This window comes from Maylandia zebra, linkage group LG4 (genome assembly GCF_041146795.1).
Source record: "Maylandia zebra isolate NMK-2024a linkage group LG4, Mzebra_GT3a, whole genome shotgun sequence".
Lineage (NCBI taxonomy): Eukaryota > Metazoa > Chordata > Actinopteri > Cichliformes > Cichlidae > Maylandia > Maylandia zebra.
Genome location: NC_135170.1, coordinates 15,596,747 through 15,616,601, shown reverse-complemented (window position 1 = coordinate 15,616,601; position 19,855 = coordinate 15,596,747). Strand labels below are relative to the sequence as shown.

Sequence of the window (19,855 nt, the reverse complement as noted above, 5' to 3'; positions counted from 1 at the left end):
GTATTTTGCTAACATAAAAGGAAGTGTCTGAATGAAAATGCATGTATTTATTGGAGATAACGTACCCTACAGTCTCTCACTATTCTCTTTCCTACTTCTTTGATGGTGGACGCATTGTACTCATATATGGCTCCATGTTATTATTGTTGGATTTAAAGCTTATCAATTTGCCCCTGTCTGAGACAGGGTTTTGGCTACTGTTTGTCACGGCCAGCGGGGGCACACCGTGTGGAGAGTGTGTTTGGTGGACCCAGGCGCGAACACAGGCAAGGAGACGGGAGTGAACTTAAACTGAAAGCGAGCCTTTATTTGGGCTGATGCAGAGGGGAGTGGACAAAACATAACAGGGACAGAGACTGCAACTAACCAAAAACCTAAACTGGAAAAACACTAACCTGACTGAAAGGAATAACTATGATTACTGTGAACAGAATGCTGTGCAGATGCATGGAAACTATGAACCAAATGGCGTGACAAAACAGACATGAACATGACCTGCACCGAACCTCATCGTGCGGCTGCATGAAAAACAACATAAACCAAATGGCAAACATGAACTGCACAGAATCCTGAAAAACACTTAACTTGACCAGAGGGGAGGTACACAGACAACACGACGACGAACAAAGGAAGACTGAGGACTTAAATACACACATGAGGTGATCAGGGGAAGTGGAGACACATGAGAACACAGTTGACTAGAATGAAACATAATGACAATACAGGGGAGAGTGACACTAACTACAATGAACAAAGAACACCAGACTCTTCCAAAATAAAACAGGAAACACAGAGACATAGACATGGAGATAAAACATGACATGAACTTAACATAACTGCATAGACGCGAAACGTAGACGCAGGAAGGAACCAGGGAGACTGAGTACAGGGGGAGATGACAGAAACAACTAAGAAATAAGGACTAAACAGCAACCTAGAAATTAACTAGATCGAAAATGAATGCAAAAATACATAAAACTCAAACACTGGGTCACACGACCCAGTACCGTGACACGGTTGCTTTAAGACCTTCCTTCCTTTAAGCCAAGATCTGTCTATTTTCTCCCAAACAGAAGCACTGCCTCCTTCACTTGTCATTGTGGAGCTTCTAAAAACAAACCATAAACCTATCATTTCTCATTCTTAATTGGAAATGGCATATTCTGAAATCCAGTCCACACAGTATAAGAACAAACACCACACATGCTGGAGCACAAGGTTTATTTGGTAAACTGCCTGCTTATTGTGGGACGTACATGTAATCAGGGATTTAGCCTTACTAATACAAGCTGTGTGAAACACGCCTTGTTAACAAAGCTACAGGAAGTAAAGGAAAGGCTTTTGGTGTTCTGAAACCAGGTATGAAGAGCATGAGGCCTAAAAAGTGTGAATGAGCCCATAAATTTATCAGGAAGGCTTTTACTTAGATCTGTCTTTATTCAAAACGGGCCAGTGTCTGACAGTGTTTAATATAAGTAGAAGTCTTTTTGCAGCCAGCTATGTTGCATAAAAAATACATTAAAAAGTGCACATTTAAGGCACTTCTATGGAAACCCATTTCCGCCACAAAAAAACGATATCCATAACTCAAAATTTTGAGTTCTATTTCTTGAAATTTTGATGTAGATTACTCAAGATTTTGAGAAAAGTAAATTCAAAATTTTGAGTTAGCACTGCCAATCAGTAATCTTCGTGAATGACATCATTTCCTTGTTACCAGGAAGCTGAAGTCCTCAGCTACAAATGATACAGCTAAGCTACAGTTGTGAATGCACACATTGCTGAGTATTTTCAGCGTGGCTTCACAAATGATGAAATCCTTGTGTTATTAGCTGAATCATGGCGTTACTATCGGCAAACGCACTCTCGAAAGGGCCAATTTGTTGCTATACACTGGTAGCTTATGATACGGTTTTAAGTGAGCATTCCTCTGAGCCAAATCCTTCCGGATAACAAGAAAATCAAGTCATTCATGTAGATCACAGACTGGCAATGCTAAGAGTTACTTTTCTCAAAATTTTGAGTTAATAAGTCAAAATTCCGAGTTGTTTTTGTCAAAATTTTGAGTTAATAAGAATAACTGTGTGTGTTAAGAATATAACTCAAAATATTGTGAAAGATAACTCGAAATTTCAAGTTATAGATATTTTGTGGCGGAAATGGGCTTCCATACGCTCCCATGTTGGCCATGTTAAAAAAAAATAATGTTGAAGATTTTACGACTGCCAAGTTTTCTGGACTGTTTCCCCTGTTTGTAAAATGGCTTGCAACAGTAGATAGAATGATAAAGAACATCTTAGCTACGTTGCCCGTTTTCTTCACCAAAACTAGTTAAAATCCATTTGGTGTTATTTGTGGGACAGGAAGCTGCATTTACTGTGTATTGTGCTGCTCAGAGTAGCGTTGGGTCCTACCTGAGATCATATTGATGGAAACCATATTAAAGTGCTCTTCTCTCTGTGACATCAAACATAGCCACGAGCTCATTATTCAAAACTTCGGTCACATGCACGATATGGATCCATATGTATATGTGAGAGAAAATAAGAAAAAACATATCTCTACTTTAAAGACAAATGTGTGGGTGGAAGAGGAGTTGAACAGTGCTCCTGTGAAAGATGAAAGAGAAACATTTCCTTCATTGCAAACCAAGTTTTTCCTGGCTGGTCAATGACAGGATGTGATTAAGGACGATGATCAACATTTCTGAAAAAGCTCTTTTTTTTTGTATTGGGATGAGGGGAGCAATATAACTTTAATGGCTGTCATAACAAATTATCATCTCTATTTCTCTTGGTATATGGTCTAGAAAACTTGTTGATTACTATATTTTAGATCTGATAGTAGCTGTTCCTGCTGCTTCCTTTCATTAGATCAAACACCGCTGTGTCATTAGAACACATACAAGTGACTGATGTAGATATTTCATCTCACTCGGAAGAAATAACAGAGAAAAACATTCAATGCCTAACTGTCGCTGTACCACCTTCAACACTGTATATAGAACTATGTCTATATATATATGTCTCCCTGCTTCATCCCATTATCTTTCTTACTTCATCATCACCTTTTAATTTTTCTGCTTGTTTTCTCTTTTTTCCCCCTCTTGCTCTCTGCCATTGTTGCTGCCTTCCCCTCATCTGTCTTTCTGCCACTCATTCCATCCATTCTTCCTGCCCTCCCTGCTCTGTGTCATCCTCTTCAAAGTAGGTCTCTTGGTGTCAGTAGCTGTCGGTGGCAGCGGTGATGAATCACTGATACTGCCAGCATAGTTAGCAGTGACCATGGCAGCTGACTGATGCATCTCTGTGGGGGAAACTATCAGCACATTATGCGGTATTGATTTGCCTCCATATAGTTGTATGTCAGAGTAGGAGGAGGTTATGTGATGGGGGATGAGGCATGCTCTTTTTCACTATCTTATGTTTTAGCATATAGGTTTTGTGATTAAAGTGTAAGAAAATCTTTTATAAATGATGATGACTTCGGGAGGTCTAGAGCAGGTCCACTGCCGGTTCAGATAGAGGGGGAGGAGGTGGAGGTGGTCAACAAGTACAAGTACCTCGGGCTGTGGGTGGACAATAAACTAGACTGGTCATGCAACACAGAGCACCTGTATAAAAAAGCCCAAAGCCGACTGTACTTCCTCAGGAGGCTGAGGTCTTTTAACATCTGCAGGAAGCTCCTGAGGATGTTTTACCAGTCGGTGGTTGCTGGAGTACTTTTCTATGCTGTGGTGTGCTGGGGGAGCAGCACAGCAAAGAAGGACTCATCCAGGCTGGAGAAACTGATCAGGAGGGCTAGCTCTGTGGTCGGCATGAAGCTGGACACTCTGGTGACAGTGGCAGAGAAAAGGACATTAAAGAAACTGATGGACATTATGGACAATGCCAGACATCCTCTGCACACGGCCATTAACAACCAGAAGAGTCTGTTCAGTGACAGGTTGCTTCTCCCAAAGACAAGAACTAACAGACTTAAAAACTCCTATATCCCACACGCCATCAGACTGTTTAACTCCTCCCTGGAGGGGAGAGGGAGGGGAGACAGGAGGACAAAGGAGGGGGGAACAACTAAGCTGTAGTGCCTCTTCACCTCACTGTACAATACCTTTTGTGCAATACTTTTGTAAATAGTCAACAGTGCAATAGACTCAATACTTGAAATGTGCAATTCACTTGTATTTTTATTTTTATTCCTATTTATTCTATTTATCCCCTTCGTATATTTTATTTATATTGTCTCTGTATTTATATATATATATGTGTGTGTGTATTATATATATATATATATATATATATGTATATATATATATATATATATATATATATATATATATATATATATATATATATATATATATATATATATAATATTCTATAACTCTGTAACTTCTGTCGGTGCTGTGCTTTTTTGGAAATCGAATTTCCCAGAGGAACCCACCCGAGGGATTAATAAAGTTCTATCTAATCTAATCTAATCTAATGATGATGATGGCGATTTTGTGTAGATCAATTTTTCACACATTAATTTTCTTTTAAGCACCATTTATACCTGTGTCGCTGTTGTAGCTACACACTGTGTCTCTAGTGTGTAGTTACAATATCTAGCAAGATGCACATCAGATTACAGCAGATGCTTTCAGAATGTGTGTGTTTTTTTCTAACAACACAAATAACAATCCCATATAGATAGTCATTTAATTATTAGCAAGTACCCAATAGTCTCATTAGCCATCTTTTAAGTTATTTGGATAGTGGCTAGTGGCTAAGGCTAATGATGAAACGATAATGTTAATGTTGCTAGGCGGCAAATATTGTCACTACATTATCACTTTAACAGAATAACGCAAATATTTGTGTCTAAAATGTGTTATGATTCTCTTAAAATCCCAGATTTAAGCAGAGAAAATGCTAGCATTAACTAAACAGAAACAGTGGCAGACTGAAAAAACAATTCCATCTGATGGAATCAATGAAAATCAGATGGAGAAGCACAGAATGACCCCAGCCAGCATAAAAATATTATTGGCTTTTTTGGTTTTTAGCTTTTTTGCACTACATTAGAGAACCTAAAATTATGTTGTCATAAATATTACTTTTTGGACCGTTCTAATCTAATGTGGTATTGAAAGTAGTAATGAGTTTGAAATTCAAGTATCCTGAAAACAATAGTATAGATTAAAGTATGTCCAAAGTACCAAAACTTCAGCAACTAAGCCTTTATAGAACTTAAAAATGTGAATAATTTTTATAACACAGTTGTTATGAATGAACGTTTTTAAATTTCTGCTCTAATTTTGATCATTTCAGTATATGAATCTGTGAGGAGTGACATATTTTTGGAGTCAGTCCCAAGTGGCTGTGCAAGAAATTGCTGTTTGGGGCACATTTTCTTCATTTCTCAGCCCTGGAGGTGGCTGCTTTCATAAAACCCTCAACCAGAAAGCAAAAAACACGAGATTTAATCTGTGAGATTTACCACCAAATGTAAGTTACAGTATACAGAATGTGATCAGTTCCATTTAACAGCTGCACGACTATGCTCTTTATGACTTGCCTCACTTGAATGTAAAAAAAATATCTGCACACATTAAAACAAGTGTTGGAAGAGATGCAATTGGATTCAGCTACCAATGAACTGTGGGTAAAAAACATCCTAATCCAAATTTTTAGGTATTGGTTTAGACAGTCTTAGGCTATCCATTTTGAGCCGGCTATGCTAATTTGCACTGGCTGATTTGTCCCTATTTATCCGAGCTTGCATTTCTTCAACTCCAGCTGAAAGATCAAACTTTCTGTTATATACCTAAAGGTAAATCTGAGGTATCCTAATGCTGTTCCTGAAAACATGCCATTAAACTAAAAATGATTTCACACCAGTTACGTATTCATGCTCCCCCAAGTCATCTCAGCCTTTCTTCTGGGCTGTTTTACGACTCCATAAATGTAGGTCTAGGGTGTTTTGTTCCTGTGTAAATCTGGCCTTTGAGGCCTTTGATTTCCTTGTTTTTCCTGGGTAGTGGGTGTTCTTCCATTCTGTTTGAGCTGAGGTTTATATTATGTTGTTTGTGTCTTTGGAATAAACTCAGCATGATACACAGCCCTCTGGCACAGATACACGCACACACAAACAAGACTTATCTCCTTACCTTGAGTAGACGGTGTGCAAGACGCGCATGCTTGCGTGCACAAACATCGTAATGCGACCACATAATGTGTGCCATTTGTGAGTTATGTGTTTGCGTGCAGCTTTCTTGTGCATTATAATTTCCTAATAAACAGCTCTTAAACTTTACAGTTTTATATCTCCCTCTTTTTTATTTTCTTTGCATTGTACCAAACTCTCGTGTTAAACGCTTCCCGTTCTTTAAAACTCTTTAAGGCGACTGCACACTAAGTGCTTCCACACAGGATTACTTTATTCAGTACTTGGAAAGAAAACATGTTTCAATAAGTAATCCTTACAAAGAGGTTTCTTGTCAAAATATTACTTATGTGTTCAATAAGGGCGTGCAGCGACTTCCTAATTCAAAATTCCTATTTTATTGTGATTAGCACCACAGCTCATGTGGTGGGAATTTTTTGGTGTTATGTTTGTTTTCATTTAAAAGAACGAGGTAAGACGTAAGCCAAGAAACTAAGGATTTATTTAAAAAAAAGAAAAAGATAACTGAAGGGTGCAAAACTAGGAAGGAGAAGAAGAAAACGAAAACCTAAAATAGTAAGAAAATAATGGAGGGAAAGACGGAAATTAGGCAACTAGGTACACAGCAAAAATACCGGGACTAATTATGATGGTTATGGCTGCTGATTTTGGCAATTTTCGATAGTGATGATAATTTTCATAATGATCTCCACATTTTCTGTCTGTGTGGCAGGTGTGAAAATGCACAGTCTGTCAAAGCAGAGTGAGAGCAGAGATGATAGTGCTGAGATAAATAACAAGCCGGGCTGTGGTGGGGGAAGATGCCACTGTAATCAGATTACTACATTTTTGCGTGATTCCTCTCCCCACTTGCAAACATCTGTCACATCAGACTTTTTCTTTTATGCCTTATTTTAAGGACACTCAGCAAGGTCCAAAAAAAAGTTTACAGAAATAACAAGGCTTTTCTTTTTCAGTGACATCTTATGCGGCTGTTCATTTTTAATAAGAGGATTTTTAAGGTAAAATGTTAAATTACCCTCCAAGAATTGAGGATGGCTGTTTCTGCTTAGGTGTAAGATTTGGTTCCCAGAGGAGGGTAGCAGCATATTGGCTTTATTAGAAGAGATAGGGAGTGAGTGGGAGAGGGCAAGATGGATAGAGGGAGGTGAGAACAGACAGGGCCTCTGGATGGAGCGCTAACGAAAAAGAAAGGAAGACATAGAGAGGAAGATATTGGACTTATTAGAGAAGAGAGTGAGTGGGAGAAGAGGGCAAGCACAGGGAGACAAATGGAAAGAGAAAGAGGAAGGGAGAGAGAGGATGGGGAGAGAGAGGATGGGAGGGATGATGTTATTTTGTCAGTGTTTCCCCGTGGGGACTCGATTGCTTGTTAAAAAGTCCTGACAGAGGAACCACAGCAATAATACACACGTACACAAACATACACGCGTGCACACGGGCAGTGTTCCTGTGTGTTAAACTTCCAGTAGGTCTCTGTTTCCCCTCTGTGTGCATGTCTGTGTGTGTGTGTGTGTGTGTGTGTGTGTGTGTGTGTGTGTGTGTGTGTGTGTGTGTGTGTGTGTGTGTTATCTGCTAAACCGGACTGCATTCAAGCCAAAAATATTCCTCTGTGACGTCAAATACAGCCTCGCTCTCTGTCTGTGTGTGTAGCCGCTATTGCAGTTGAAGGCTACTGTTTCCCTACAATTATTATCCAACACAAACAAAGGATGTATGCCTCCCCCCACTCGTTCACACCACAGCACATCAACAGCCTTTAAAAGTGTACTTTCTTATTCAGAGTGCCTCTCAGAGATCTGCTTATTGTTTTAAAATACTGTGATCGTGTAAATCCCAAAGAAACGTTTGCATATTTGTTAGCCAGTTTCGGTAGAACAATGTGCCGTGTGTAGAAAGACATTTCTAAAGTTCAATGTTCAATTTGAGACTATAAGGAAACCCTGAAGAGTCTTACTTTGTAGAATCTCATATAGGTTTATGTGCAGCTTTGATTCTACTAAAGAACTTTTTTAAAATATCATCTGTAATGGCTGTACATTCAGCAGCCACTTTGTTAGTTACACATTGCTAGTAACAGGTTGAACCCCTTTTGCCTTCAGAACGTATTTAATTCTTTTTGGCACAGATTCAACAAAGTGGTGGAAATATTTCTCAGAGATTTTGGTTTACATTGACATGACATAACCAGATCCCAAGAGTGATCTGTTGGAGAGATCTGGTGACTGGAGAGGACATTTGAGAGGACTTCAAACTGTTCAAGAAATCATTTCCAAGTGAGCTGAGCTTTTTTGACATGGAGGATTACCCAGCTGAAACCAGCGATTACTAGTGGGTACAATTGTCCAATTTTTGTGAACTCATGTGCATTAAACCCTCAGTTTTCTGTTTCAAATGACAGGAGTTGCACCTGGTCTCTTTCAAGGTTCGACTTGTTGTGCATTCAGCGACATTTTTCTCCATGCCTTGGTTGCAATAAGTGGTTATTTGATTTACTGTTGCTTTCTTACAAACTTGAAGCAGTCTAGCCATTCTTCTCTGACATCAACAAAGCATTTTCACCCATTGACTTGCTGCTCAATGGATATTTTTCTTTTTCAGACCGTTCTCTGTAAACCCTAGAGATGGATGTGTGTAAAAATTCCAGCAGATCAAACCAGGCCATCTGGCATCAACAACCACACGAGGTTCACGGTCACTTAAATCACCTTTCATCCCCATTTAGATGCTCAATTTGAACTTTATTACTTTGTTTTATCAGTGTCTACCTACATGCTTTGAGTTGCTGTCATTCTCTGATTAGATTTGAATTAACAAGCAGTTGAACAGGTGTAACTAACAAAGTGACTAGTGGGTGTAAGTTTAACCTTTGGCAATGCCTTAATATCAAAGAAAGAAAACAATTTAAAAACCATTAGCAGGTGGACAGACGGACCTTGATGATCTTGTTAGGGAAAAGCATCTGTAATTGGGTGAGATGTATTAAGCAGGTACTACAGTCTCCTAAATGGCTTAAATTCTATAACATTGGACTCCATATTACTTTTAAAGCATACAGTTAGACATTACTATAGCCCTGTGGCGTTATTGCTGTTGTTTACAGACAGGCTGGTAAAAGACTTACATTTACATTTATGCAATAATCAGATATACTCTGTTCTTAATAAAGTGATGGTATATACTGTTTGTGAATGTTCAAGCGGTCAGTGGTCAGCGCTGCCTGCTCAGTTTTTCCTCCTTTGTTTTTCGACAGCTATTTTTGTGCCTGTTTATATTTAGCAAGTGGCCACTGAGGAATTTTTGTCATATCAGTGTGTTTCTCCTCCCATGAACCCAGCAGATAGCTGGCTATCTATGGTGAATATGTGATATAAAGATAGGTATGACACCCCCTTTATGATAAATGCAGATTTTGGTGTGCTTGTTTTCTACGTTATCAGGCCTTTTGTCTAGGTGAGCCTCACAATCTCAACTCACAATACACACTTATCTCTGTGTGTGCATTTCTGAGCGTTATATGTATCTGTATGTGTGTATGTGTGTATGTCATAAGACTAGACAGTGCAAGATGCTATCAGCAGTAGAGGATATGAGGACTACTATTTATAACTCCCCTCTCAGTCTCAATAGACACACTGTCCTGCCCCATGGGGTAGGTGCATGTTTGTTGTGTGCATCACTGTTGTCGTGTTTGAGTGCATGCAACAGAGTGCGAAATTTAAGAGAGGATGGAGACCAGGAATGTGGCAGACAGGGGCGAAAGGGAACGAGCTGTGAGTGACAGCCTGTGCGTTAATTTGTGTGCACGCACGGGTGTTTTTGTGTGTGCGGACACCACAAGCTCAAGGTTTGAGTGGAAAGCAAAGACATGTCACACTTGACAAGGGTGAAATGAGAGGAAATGATTGGCTGTTTTCTGATGTCACGGATTGTGAGCTGTCCTAATTAGAAACAGTCATACACTGCTTATTCACTTCAACAGCCTTCTCTCCACTGCTCTGCCCATTCCCTCTGTAGTGTATTCTTCTGTCTGCCCTCTAGCTTTTCTTTCTGTTTGTGTCTGACTGATTTCATGTATGTGGGAGTTTTTCTGCCTGCAGTCTCCATTGGTGCTTTAAACATAAACTTTCTTTTTCTTCAAGATCTCTTTTATTAAAATACCAATTTTTAAGACTACCAAAGTCTGGTTCGCAATGTTCTCATTGCACTTGTTTCTGTTTATGCTCGTAAAATGATATGAAGCCCAGCCTAAACCCAGTCAGTTCCTATGTGCAGTTGGCTTCTGCTGGGATTGTAAAATATCATTTCCCTGAATCTGCTATTATGAGATTCAGGGAAATTAAAGAGACACGATTTGGCTTACATGAATGAATACAGGCACAAGCCTCACTTGACACCAGCAAGGAGTAATTATTTTAGGGAAAAGGGAGATTTTTGGGTACTTTCCTCTCCTGGGAAGCCTTAAAGCTTGAATTCCTTCAGATGGGCAGAAACAAGCAAAAAAAAAAGCACACTCTTAAAGTGCAGACACGCATGTATACACAACATATCAGTGGATCAGAGGTCTTGGGAGATTATTCATAACCAGTGTTAGCTTTTGCCAAATTAATTTTGCATAAATGTCGCCTTTGGCATCATTATACTTTTCCTGTCTAGAAAAAAAATGCATTTTGAAATTTGATGTTTTTCCAAGGAGTTAAATTGCTCCTTTATGGGTGAGAAAGTTCCTGGAAATCTATTATGCTGAAAAATGCATTGTCCTCAACAAAAGTTACTGTGGAACAAAAAGTATGAGAGCAGCATGATTACCATTAGCAGTGTATGGCACAGTAGCTCAAAAACACACTGCCGGCAAATATGTTGACAGATGGTTTCCACTAGTTGTATGTCTAAGCCAAAACAAGTCACAAAAGCAAAAACACTGTTCCTTATCTAATTTATCCATATTCACCAACACATAACTACCAGTACCAGGCCTTTATATGTTTACATCCTTTTGTATAATGCAGGAAAGCGTGGGAGCATCGGCTGCTGCCGTGATGAAGACAGGGAGTGACAAGTCTTATAGCATGATCTCCCTCCTGTCCCACCATGCTCAAGCATCGCTTCAGTTTCTACCCCATTAGAACATACAATAGAGCGCCGAGCTGCACAGAGAGTCTCTGAAGAACACTCAAATCTGAGTATAGTGAGCCAGCCCCACATACAGATACAATACCATTAAAAAGCACTCAAGCGTCTCGATATAGGGAGAAGAGTCTCACTCGTTTTCTCATTCTCCAACACTGACCCAAATAATGCAAACAGTGAATTCCCGCATTATTTGGAGGCTATCAAGACAGTAGAAAAGAAAACGATAGATTGTGCAGAGGCGATGAAATTACATGCAGTGCTCGATATGGTTACAAAAGCCATCCAGTGCTTTCTGCTGGTGTCTCTTTTTATTCTCACAATGCGTTTTCAATATATTGTACAAAACCTACCCTGTAGAGAAATGCAACTTTACCTGCAGGAAATTGGTGATACGCCAATACCCTGTAACCTAATAGAAGAGAGGCTTATAGGAATAGAAAGTACTTGATATGTTTAATTGATGCAGCTGACTAGTTCCATACATTTAGTTATTAAAATCTCACATAATCAATCCGTGTTCCTGATAGGGGGGAAAAAACGTGAGTACTAATTACATCTAAACCTGCTGCAGCTTATCAGTCATTGTAGTTAAAGTGTCTGACTACTTGACCCTTTTAAATATTATTAAATGAAGCCAAATGTAGTATACTTATTCTTGGGAAAGTGTGATCAGAGCCTACAGGTGGATGCTATTTGTTAAAATAAATATTATAATGGTGAATATATGAATATGAATATGGCTGTGTAGTGTATATCTGAGCCAGAAAAGTGTACAGTAGTGTGTGAGTACTTTCCACAGCTGTGTATTTTCACTCATTGTAGCAAAACACAAAGTGAGTCGAGATCAGGTTGAACAAAGTGTAGATCTGACTGTGATGGATTTCTAGTAACAGCACAAAATGAAATTTGGACCTTTACATTACCCTTTCATACATGTCATGGCTGAAATACAGAATAAGATAAGTGGTGCGGTGCCACAGTAATCAGTGTCCCAACCTGAGAATATAGAGAAATTTTATGGTAAGCTAGTGAGTAGCATAAGCATCTAAGTGAGTTTTACGGTGGCCCTGAGGGGTCAAACTCACTCCAAAACTAAAAGAAAAAAAACCCAAAACGTACAAAACGCAACAGAAGTATTTTTGGGGGACAACAACATGTTGGAAGAGTTGCCAAAGTGACAAGCTAACAGCAAGTGGCTAATAGCAAACATATGTTTACAGTGTTATATGAATTATGCAATTAAAACACACATTACCTGCATTTTTTTCTCCCTAACAACACAGATGAATCCTCTGCTTCTATTAAGCCTGTCTCAGTGCAGTACTTATATTAATAGTTTGGTTTTCTGTCACTTCCACATCTTGTCCGTCACAATATTGTCTCCCCCGAAAACACGTTTTTTCAGATTTTTTTTCTACTTCCTTTGTGTTTTAATTAACTTTTTTTTTCATGTGCTTTTGCAGCATTTTTCTTTTGCTGGTGTTTTCTTATGTTGCGGTTCAGTTTGACTTCTCAGGGCCACCATAAGTTTTCCATTCACAATGCATTTGGGAGTAATGAAATGGAATAACAGTACAGCGTCTGAAGAAGTTACTCAACAGCTTCTGCTTGAGTATGGTAGAACCCGATTGAGCCATCATCACTACCAAAGGCCACCATAAACCCAGTAATAATAACAATAATGGCAGTTTGTTTAGTTAAAATGATAATTACATGTTGTAATGATAGTCACCTCTTTGGGCACAGCAAATTGCCCATCTGTATATAGTTTTTTATGGGTGCAGGGTTTGGAATGATTTTTGACCTTTTTTAGGTCTCTCTAAAGGTCTCTTCAAAACTGATTAGACTTGACTGTTGCAGCATATGGGATTGAGGCTAATGTTCGGCCCTATTACAATATGCAGTGACTCAGAGCATTATGGTTGCTGTTTCACTTTCTTTTTTTTTTCAACTTTAGCCACACTGTGGATAAATTACGGTAGAAGCAGGCCGCGGGCAGTGTGTACTAGCAAAGTGTGCCTTTATGTGTCAGTTTGTGTAACCGTGTGCAGCGCATTTATTAATTTTGAGGTGTGAGCCCAGTGTTTTGTTCTGTTTCTTAGCCTTTATGGTTTTTAGGTTGTTTTTTTTCCCCAAGCTGTCAGGTTGCAGCTTTACAAACACACACACAGACAGAGGAGACCTCCACACAACCCTGCCTCAATCATAATAAGAGAACCAAGTGACACAGAACAAGTGGTGTCAAGATAAGGTATGTGTGAACTCTCTGACATTTCAAGGTAACAGAAAAGCACGAAGATCGTGCAATACTCAGCCAAAGACAAGGTAACACATTTGCTCGTCCACACTTTTTGCAATGCTACACTCTTTTTAATTCTTCGCTGCTTTCTCTAATTTCACATCATTTAATAGTCCACTATAATGAGTCATTTTAAATACAGCATAAATGAATAGAAGTAATTTGTCCATCTATAATTGTGCTTGTCTGCGCTGTCCAAGCTAATGTCTGAGTTTGGCTGAATTAAATGGCAAATGATTCTCAGTCAGGTTTAATGGAGTGAATATGAGCGACTTGGAGTGAATGCAACCCTTGTTCCTCAGAACCATGCCCACAGAGTTCTGCAGCCTGGTCTGTACCGCACCAATCCAATCTGGTCTTAATTGAATTGTTCTGAGGCCCTCATCCATATATTTTCTCTGCAAGAAACTTATTACTCTCAATCTCTGTATGCATGTTTGAGTGTGTATGTGTGTGGGTGAGCAACTGAGAGAGTCTGTCTACTCATATTGTGCCAAGATTTAAATGCCTTGTTGCTGATTGATGTTTCCGAGATGCATCACCTATTCCAAGTTCGAATAGGTGGTGGACTAATCTGAAAAGTGCAACCGCCCCCCCAAAATAACAAAACAAAAACCCCCAGTACAGATAGTCTAATGAATATTCAGCTAATCTTGTGTCTCTGTGTTTCTCTTTGTTCCTAGGATGTGAAGTCAACGTTCTTCCAGTTTGGTGCCTCCATCCAACAGGAGGCTCTGCTCATGCTGAACATCATGGAGGAGTATGACTGGCACATCTTTTCCATTGTCACATCAAAGTTCCCAGGCTACCAGGAATTCATCAACATCTTGAAAACTACTGTGGACAACAGGTTAGAACAATACTGTGGTGTGTTCTCAGTTCAATTCAATTTTATTTTATTTATACAGCGCCAAATCACATATTGTTAGATAGACCCTACAATTAATCAACAGAGAAAGCCCCAGCAATCATATGACCCCCTATGAGCAAGCGCTTTGGCGATAGTAGGAAAAACTCCCTTTTAACAGGAAGAAACCTCCAGCAAACCAGGCTCAGGTTGGGGCAGCCTACACCTATTGCAGTGTAACTAAGGGAGGATTCAGGGTCACGTGATCCAGCCCTATATGCTCTAGCAAAAATGATAGTTTTAAGCCTGATCTTAAAAGTAAAGAGCGTGTCAATCTCCTGAATCACAACTGGAAGCTGGTTCCACAGATGAGTGGCCTGTTCTTCGTGCTTGCATTGTTTTTCCCTATATGTTTTTAATCCTTTCACCATGAACTGGGGCTGTTAACTCCACTGCTGCTGCTGGGTATAGTACAGGAAATGCCTCCCACCCTCAGGGTTAGTTATCCCCCTACAACTGGCTGTGGGACCAGTCTGCCACTGCCACTCTGTATTTATGGTTATTGAAGGCTCACAGGATTAGTAGCCCACAGTGCACACATCCGACCTGGGTATTTTCTGGCTAGTCAGCTGCCTATTGGGCTACCTGGTTTATCATAACAGGACCATTTGCTTGTCTCAAAGATTAAAGAATGCAGGCAGTGCACTGAAACATCAAATGGCTCATTAAATCAGTTATGCTGTTTGTTTTGATATGTGGCAATTATCCAACCATTTAGTTTTTGTAACGCTGTTAAGTGTGTTACATAACACAAAATATTAAATGACATTAAGGTTTGCAGGTATTAATTAAATTAAAGTTTCAGAAGTGGAACTCACGATGATAATCATAGCGATAATTATGATTTCTAATTTTATGATAATAGTGGATGCAAACTTTCTCTCACGCATACATAATGTTTTTCTAAAAACATTTGTTAAAACAAGGGATGCAGTTTCTGATTTTGATTGCATTTTAGATCAGTAACTTGATTAAATGTTTTCCGGGGGAGTTTCTGTTGAGTTGACCCAGAAGCCCCTCATTTGCAATAAAGTAGCCTAGACTTTAACTTTATGCTGTTTAGAAGCCAACCACTCAGTGTGCATTCCCTCAGAACACAACACACTGCAGTGCTACCAGAATGCAGGGCATTAAAAAAAAATACCTGACCGTTTTTTCAACCTGTTTCTCTCTAAAAGAGTGAGCAGGTGGGTTTCCACTGCTAATCATTTAAGTGTCCCCAATCCTCACACAGCATGTTACAGGATTATCAAAGCATTAACCAACCCTGCCAACTCAGTCTTTTAACTAGAAACACTTTCAATGTATTAAAATTAACAACATCAAAATTACATTACACCAGTAGAAGACTAGATGAATTGAAGTACATCCATTGTGCTCTTCAAAAATATCCAGCCTAAAAGAATTTCGTAAGCATCCTTTCAGTGAATGGGGATGATAAGTAGGTTTACTGCGCGTGCAGGTTGGCTGTTTGCCACACCTTTAGGTCATTCTGACTGATGGTGCTTGTTTCAGCGGAGAGAAAGAGGAAAGTACAGCACGCCATAATTTTGGGCAAAAATGGTCATATTAATGATACATGTTCAGCACTGTGGAGATGTAGGCAAGGACTGGTGCCTGTACCTGTGATATATTCAAGCTCACCTGAGGTCTTTCTCATCAGCAGTTACTCTTAATGTCAGACGCAGCAGGGATTCAACAGCTTCTCCTACTCTATGCTTTGTTGATGATAACTAAAGCAGTTTAATTACAGGCAGCAGGTGACAGACATGTTTAATACATTCATATGGAGAGAAAGGAAACTTAAAATCCCAGTGTCTGTATTTGTGCCTTTAAGAAGTGATCTTGACTTCAGTGCTACTTTTAGCTGCCCCCTTGTCACAAGGGGTCACCACAGCAAGCAGCTCTACACGTTTGATTTGGCAGAGTTTTATGCCAAATGCCCTTTTTTGACACCATCCCATGTCTACAGCTATATTACACAAAACCTGTCTGTTTGGTTGTCTCCAAATTCCTCCTACATGATCAGGAGTTAGGCAAGCTAACTTGGCATACAGGTACATTTCAGAGCTCAGAAGGTTTTTATCTTCAACAGAGATGATGATGTCATCGTGCTGCTTAGCAGCAACCTACCAACAGGTTAAATGAGGACACGTAACATATTACAAGAGCGTTGTATCATTTTAACTTCATGATAACAACATCTAATTTAGCAAATATTGACTGCTGAGATCACCAAATGTTTATACTATCAATATTACATTAAATCATTTGACACCTTAACTTATGACATCAGGTTTAATGTATTTAGGGTCTATATTAACAGTTTAATGTTGGATAAATGACTGGATAAGCATGCTTAAAGGCAAGGGGCTTTGAAGCCATTTGATTTAGTCCAGGCTATAAAATTCATTTTATGCACTTTTATCAGGTCCATTTTATTAAGATTAAACAATGAGACATATGAAGGTGTAATCAGAATGGAAGTTCAGTTATTAGGTGATCTTTTACTATGTAGATCTATATTCAGTTTTAAAAACATGTATATACCATTTTTTCATTATATGTTTGATGGAAGTGAACAGATGAGTGGTGTATCACAGTTATTTTGACCATGGATAGTAGACGTGGTCCCTTAATCATACACACAGAAGATATAAACACATTTTAATTTAAACAAACCCCATGTTTATCTTTAAAACAACCTCTTTTGCCTCTTTTTACTTTTTTCAAAGTGTTAAACAGTTGAAACCAGGGCGTGTATTTTCTCATCTCAGCTGAGTGCAGGTGGGCAGGTGGTCTCTCTGTGTAATCTGCAGATTAAAGGAGTTTGCATTGAGTTTTTGGATGGGAATGTAAATGAGCTGGACCAATAGAGACCGGTGTGTTCTCCATCATCTCAAACACAGAATATGGTGTTATCTATTTCAATTAAGGAGACCGATGCATAATTAAAGAGCATCCTGAAGAAACCCCCCCAACATTAGATGTGACTATCAACTTCTATTTACTGTTTACTTATAATATAGCATTCAGCAGCATGTACTGTGTCTTTTTCCTTGGGCGTGTATGTGTGTACTTGTCTGCATGTGGATCATTTTCTCTCTATTAGCTTTGTCATCTGGGACAAGTAACCTGTCATCACTTTGAAAAGCAAGAAGAGGCCAGGAAGTCCCAAATCACTCTCATGTTACACCACCTGTCTGCTGAAGGGTCCTACACAATGGTTAACTGCCATCTTTGCCCTATCGTGTGTCACACTTTGTATTCCTCACTCTCTCTTGTGTATGTGTGTGTTTTTGTGCATGTGTGTGTGTGTGTGAATGCGAGCATCACTCCCTAATCCTCACTCTGCCTGTTCATAACTGCTGTCAACTTGTGATACCGCAGAAAATCGCCAGTTTATCGCACAATTATGTTCTTTAATTGCGATCATAAGTGCCGTTTCCCTCTGTTTCTGCGGGTCTTTAGCCGCATGTACTGGGACCTTCTGATTATTATTACTCGTGACATTATGAAAAAGAGCAGCCAGTCCCACTGGATGAGAGAGATGCTCTATAAATTCATAATCTTTTTTAATGAGCACTTGCTATTTCTCACTCTGACCACTTTAGCTAACTGGCTACTGAATTACAAGGAAAAAAAAAATCTTTGGAAATTTTACATGATTGCTTTCCTTTGCTGCAGTTTCGACACTATAAAGTAGCAGCCCTATGATTGCGCTGTGGGAAATCAATACGTATTACCCTTTTTTGTGTAAAAGGTGACAGAAGCTGCATTATGTTTTGATCACTTCGCTGTTATGTTATCACCAGTGTCACCAATTAGCCCAATGGCCACAGGCGTTGCTTTGGATATTTATTATCAGGGCGGTGTTTTTTCACCTTGTCCTTTAACTGTGTGTAGGCTGGAACCAGCTGAGAATCATTACTGGACCAGCTTCATTCAATTTATTGTGCTTAATGTGCTCTCCCTTTGACAATAAGCACTTTACATCTATTAGAATTCACGTCGCACTTAACAGTGATATTAATTATAATGGATAATTGTAACTGCCCTTGCCAGCACCTGAGCAAAGTTAATAGTCTATTAGTTAAATATTAACATTTCACTCCTCTTCTTGTTATCCTTGCTTTAGTTTTGTGGGTTGGGACCTGCAGAATATCATCACTCTGGATGCCGTGGAGGAAGACAGCCGTTCTCAGATCATGCTGAAGAAAGTCCAGTCTCCAGTGGTCCTGCTGTACTGCTCCAAAGATGAGGCGGTGTACATCCTGGATGAGGCTCGCTCTCTGGGCCTCACCGGATTCGGATACATCTGGATTGTGCCATCCCTCACCACCGGCAACCCAGAAATAACGCCAGACGCGTTCCCGTCGGGAATGATCTCGGTGTCGTACGATGACTGGGACTACCCGCTGGAGGCCCGTGTTCGCGACGGTATAGGCATCATAACGTCAGCGGCGGCAGCCATGTTGGACGAGTACGGCGACATCCCTGAAGCCAAGACGTCCTGTTACGGCCAGATGGAGAAGACAACCAAGCTGCCTCCCAGTGCACTTCATAAGTAAGCAAAGAGTTTATTTCTTTGTTGTTGTTCTTTTGTCTCTAATGATTATTAACAAATAAAGTACGTGTGAGTCTGAGGAGCACTAATAGAACAGAAAGAGGAGCATAATAATATTGGTGTTTTTTTGATTTGTGTAATTTAAAAGCATCTGAAAAGTCCCCGAGTTAGCATGCGCGATTTTTTATGGATGACTCTTTCCCTCCAACTTCTGTTTTCACCCTTATCCTCGCTAATTAGAGAGAAGCTTTCACCGAGTTGCTGCTGAAGATTGCCATTCGAGAAAAGATGCAATTATTGGATACGAGAGCAAGGGATGGAGAGATAGAGGAAGAAGCACGGAGGAAGTGTAGGAGTTAAAAACAGAGAGGAAAAACAGGTGAATGGAAGTCGAGAGGGGAGCTTGTGATGTAGGCAGTGAAAAAACAGGGGCAGGCAAGAAATCGAGACTGGGGGGAACAGCGGGAGGCCGCTACAAATGAGTGCTCTCCAGAATTGAAGAGCTCCTTGATGAGTCCTTCTGTTCTTTTCTCATTTATTCCACCATCTCTCATTCACTCTCTTCTACTCCCCCTTCTCATGAGCTCAACCCTGCAGCAGCCAGTGGGAGATGGTGCAGGTCTTGCCAGCTCTGTCTGGCTTTCCATCTGGCAGAGGAAGGAGGGACACACACAGTTGCGCAAGCTGTGTTTACATCCCAATATTGTAAATTTTTTTTTAAGATAATGATGTGTGAAATTAAAATTTGCATGTCTAAAGGGTAAAACTTGATTCTACGACG

The 19,855-nt window shown here is 39.7% G+C and overlaps 1 protein-coding gene and 1 long non-coding RNA gene across 3 annotated transcripts in view; one reads left to right on the top strand and one right to left on the bottom strand.

Annotated features, from left to right (window-relative positions):
• Positions 1 to 19,855, bottom strand: part of LOC112434758 (uncharacterized) — a 208,440-nt gene that overhangs the window by 127,727 nt on the left and 60,858 nt on the right. The gene's annotated exons all lie outside the window — the stretch shown is intronic.
• The window catches only part of grin2aa (glutamate receptor, ionotropic, N-methyl D-aspartate 2A, a), a 172,328-nt gene that overhangs the window by 101,133 nt on the left and 51,340 nt on the right, over positions 1 to 19,855 (top strand). Inside the window, exons 3-4 of the mRNA XM_004560701.3 lie at positions 14,284 to 14,450; positions 18,646 to 19,074. Coding sequence (XP_004560758.1) covers positions 14,284 to 14,450; positions 18,646 to 19,074 — 596 coding nt within the window. The remainder of the gene's footprint in view (positions 1 to 14,283; positions 14,451 to 18,645; positions 19,075 to 19,855) is intronic.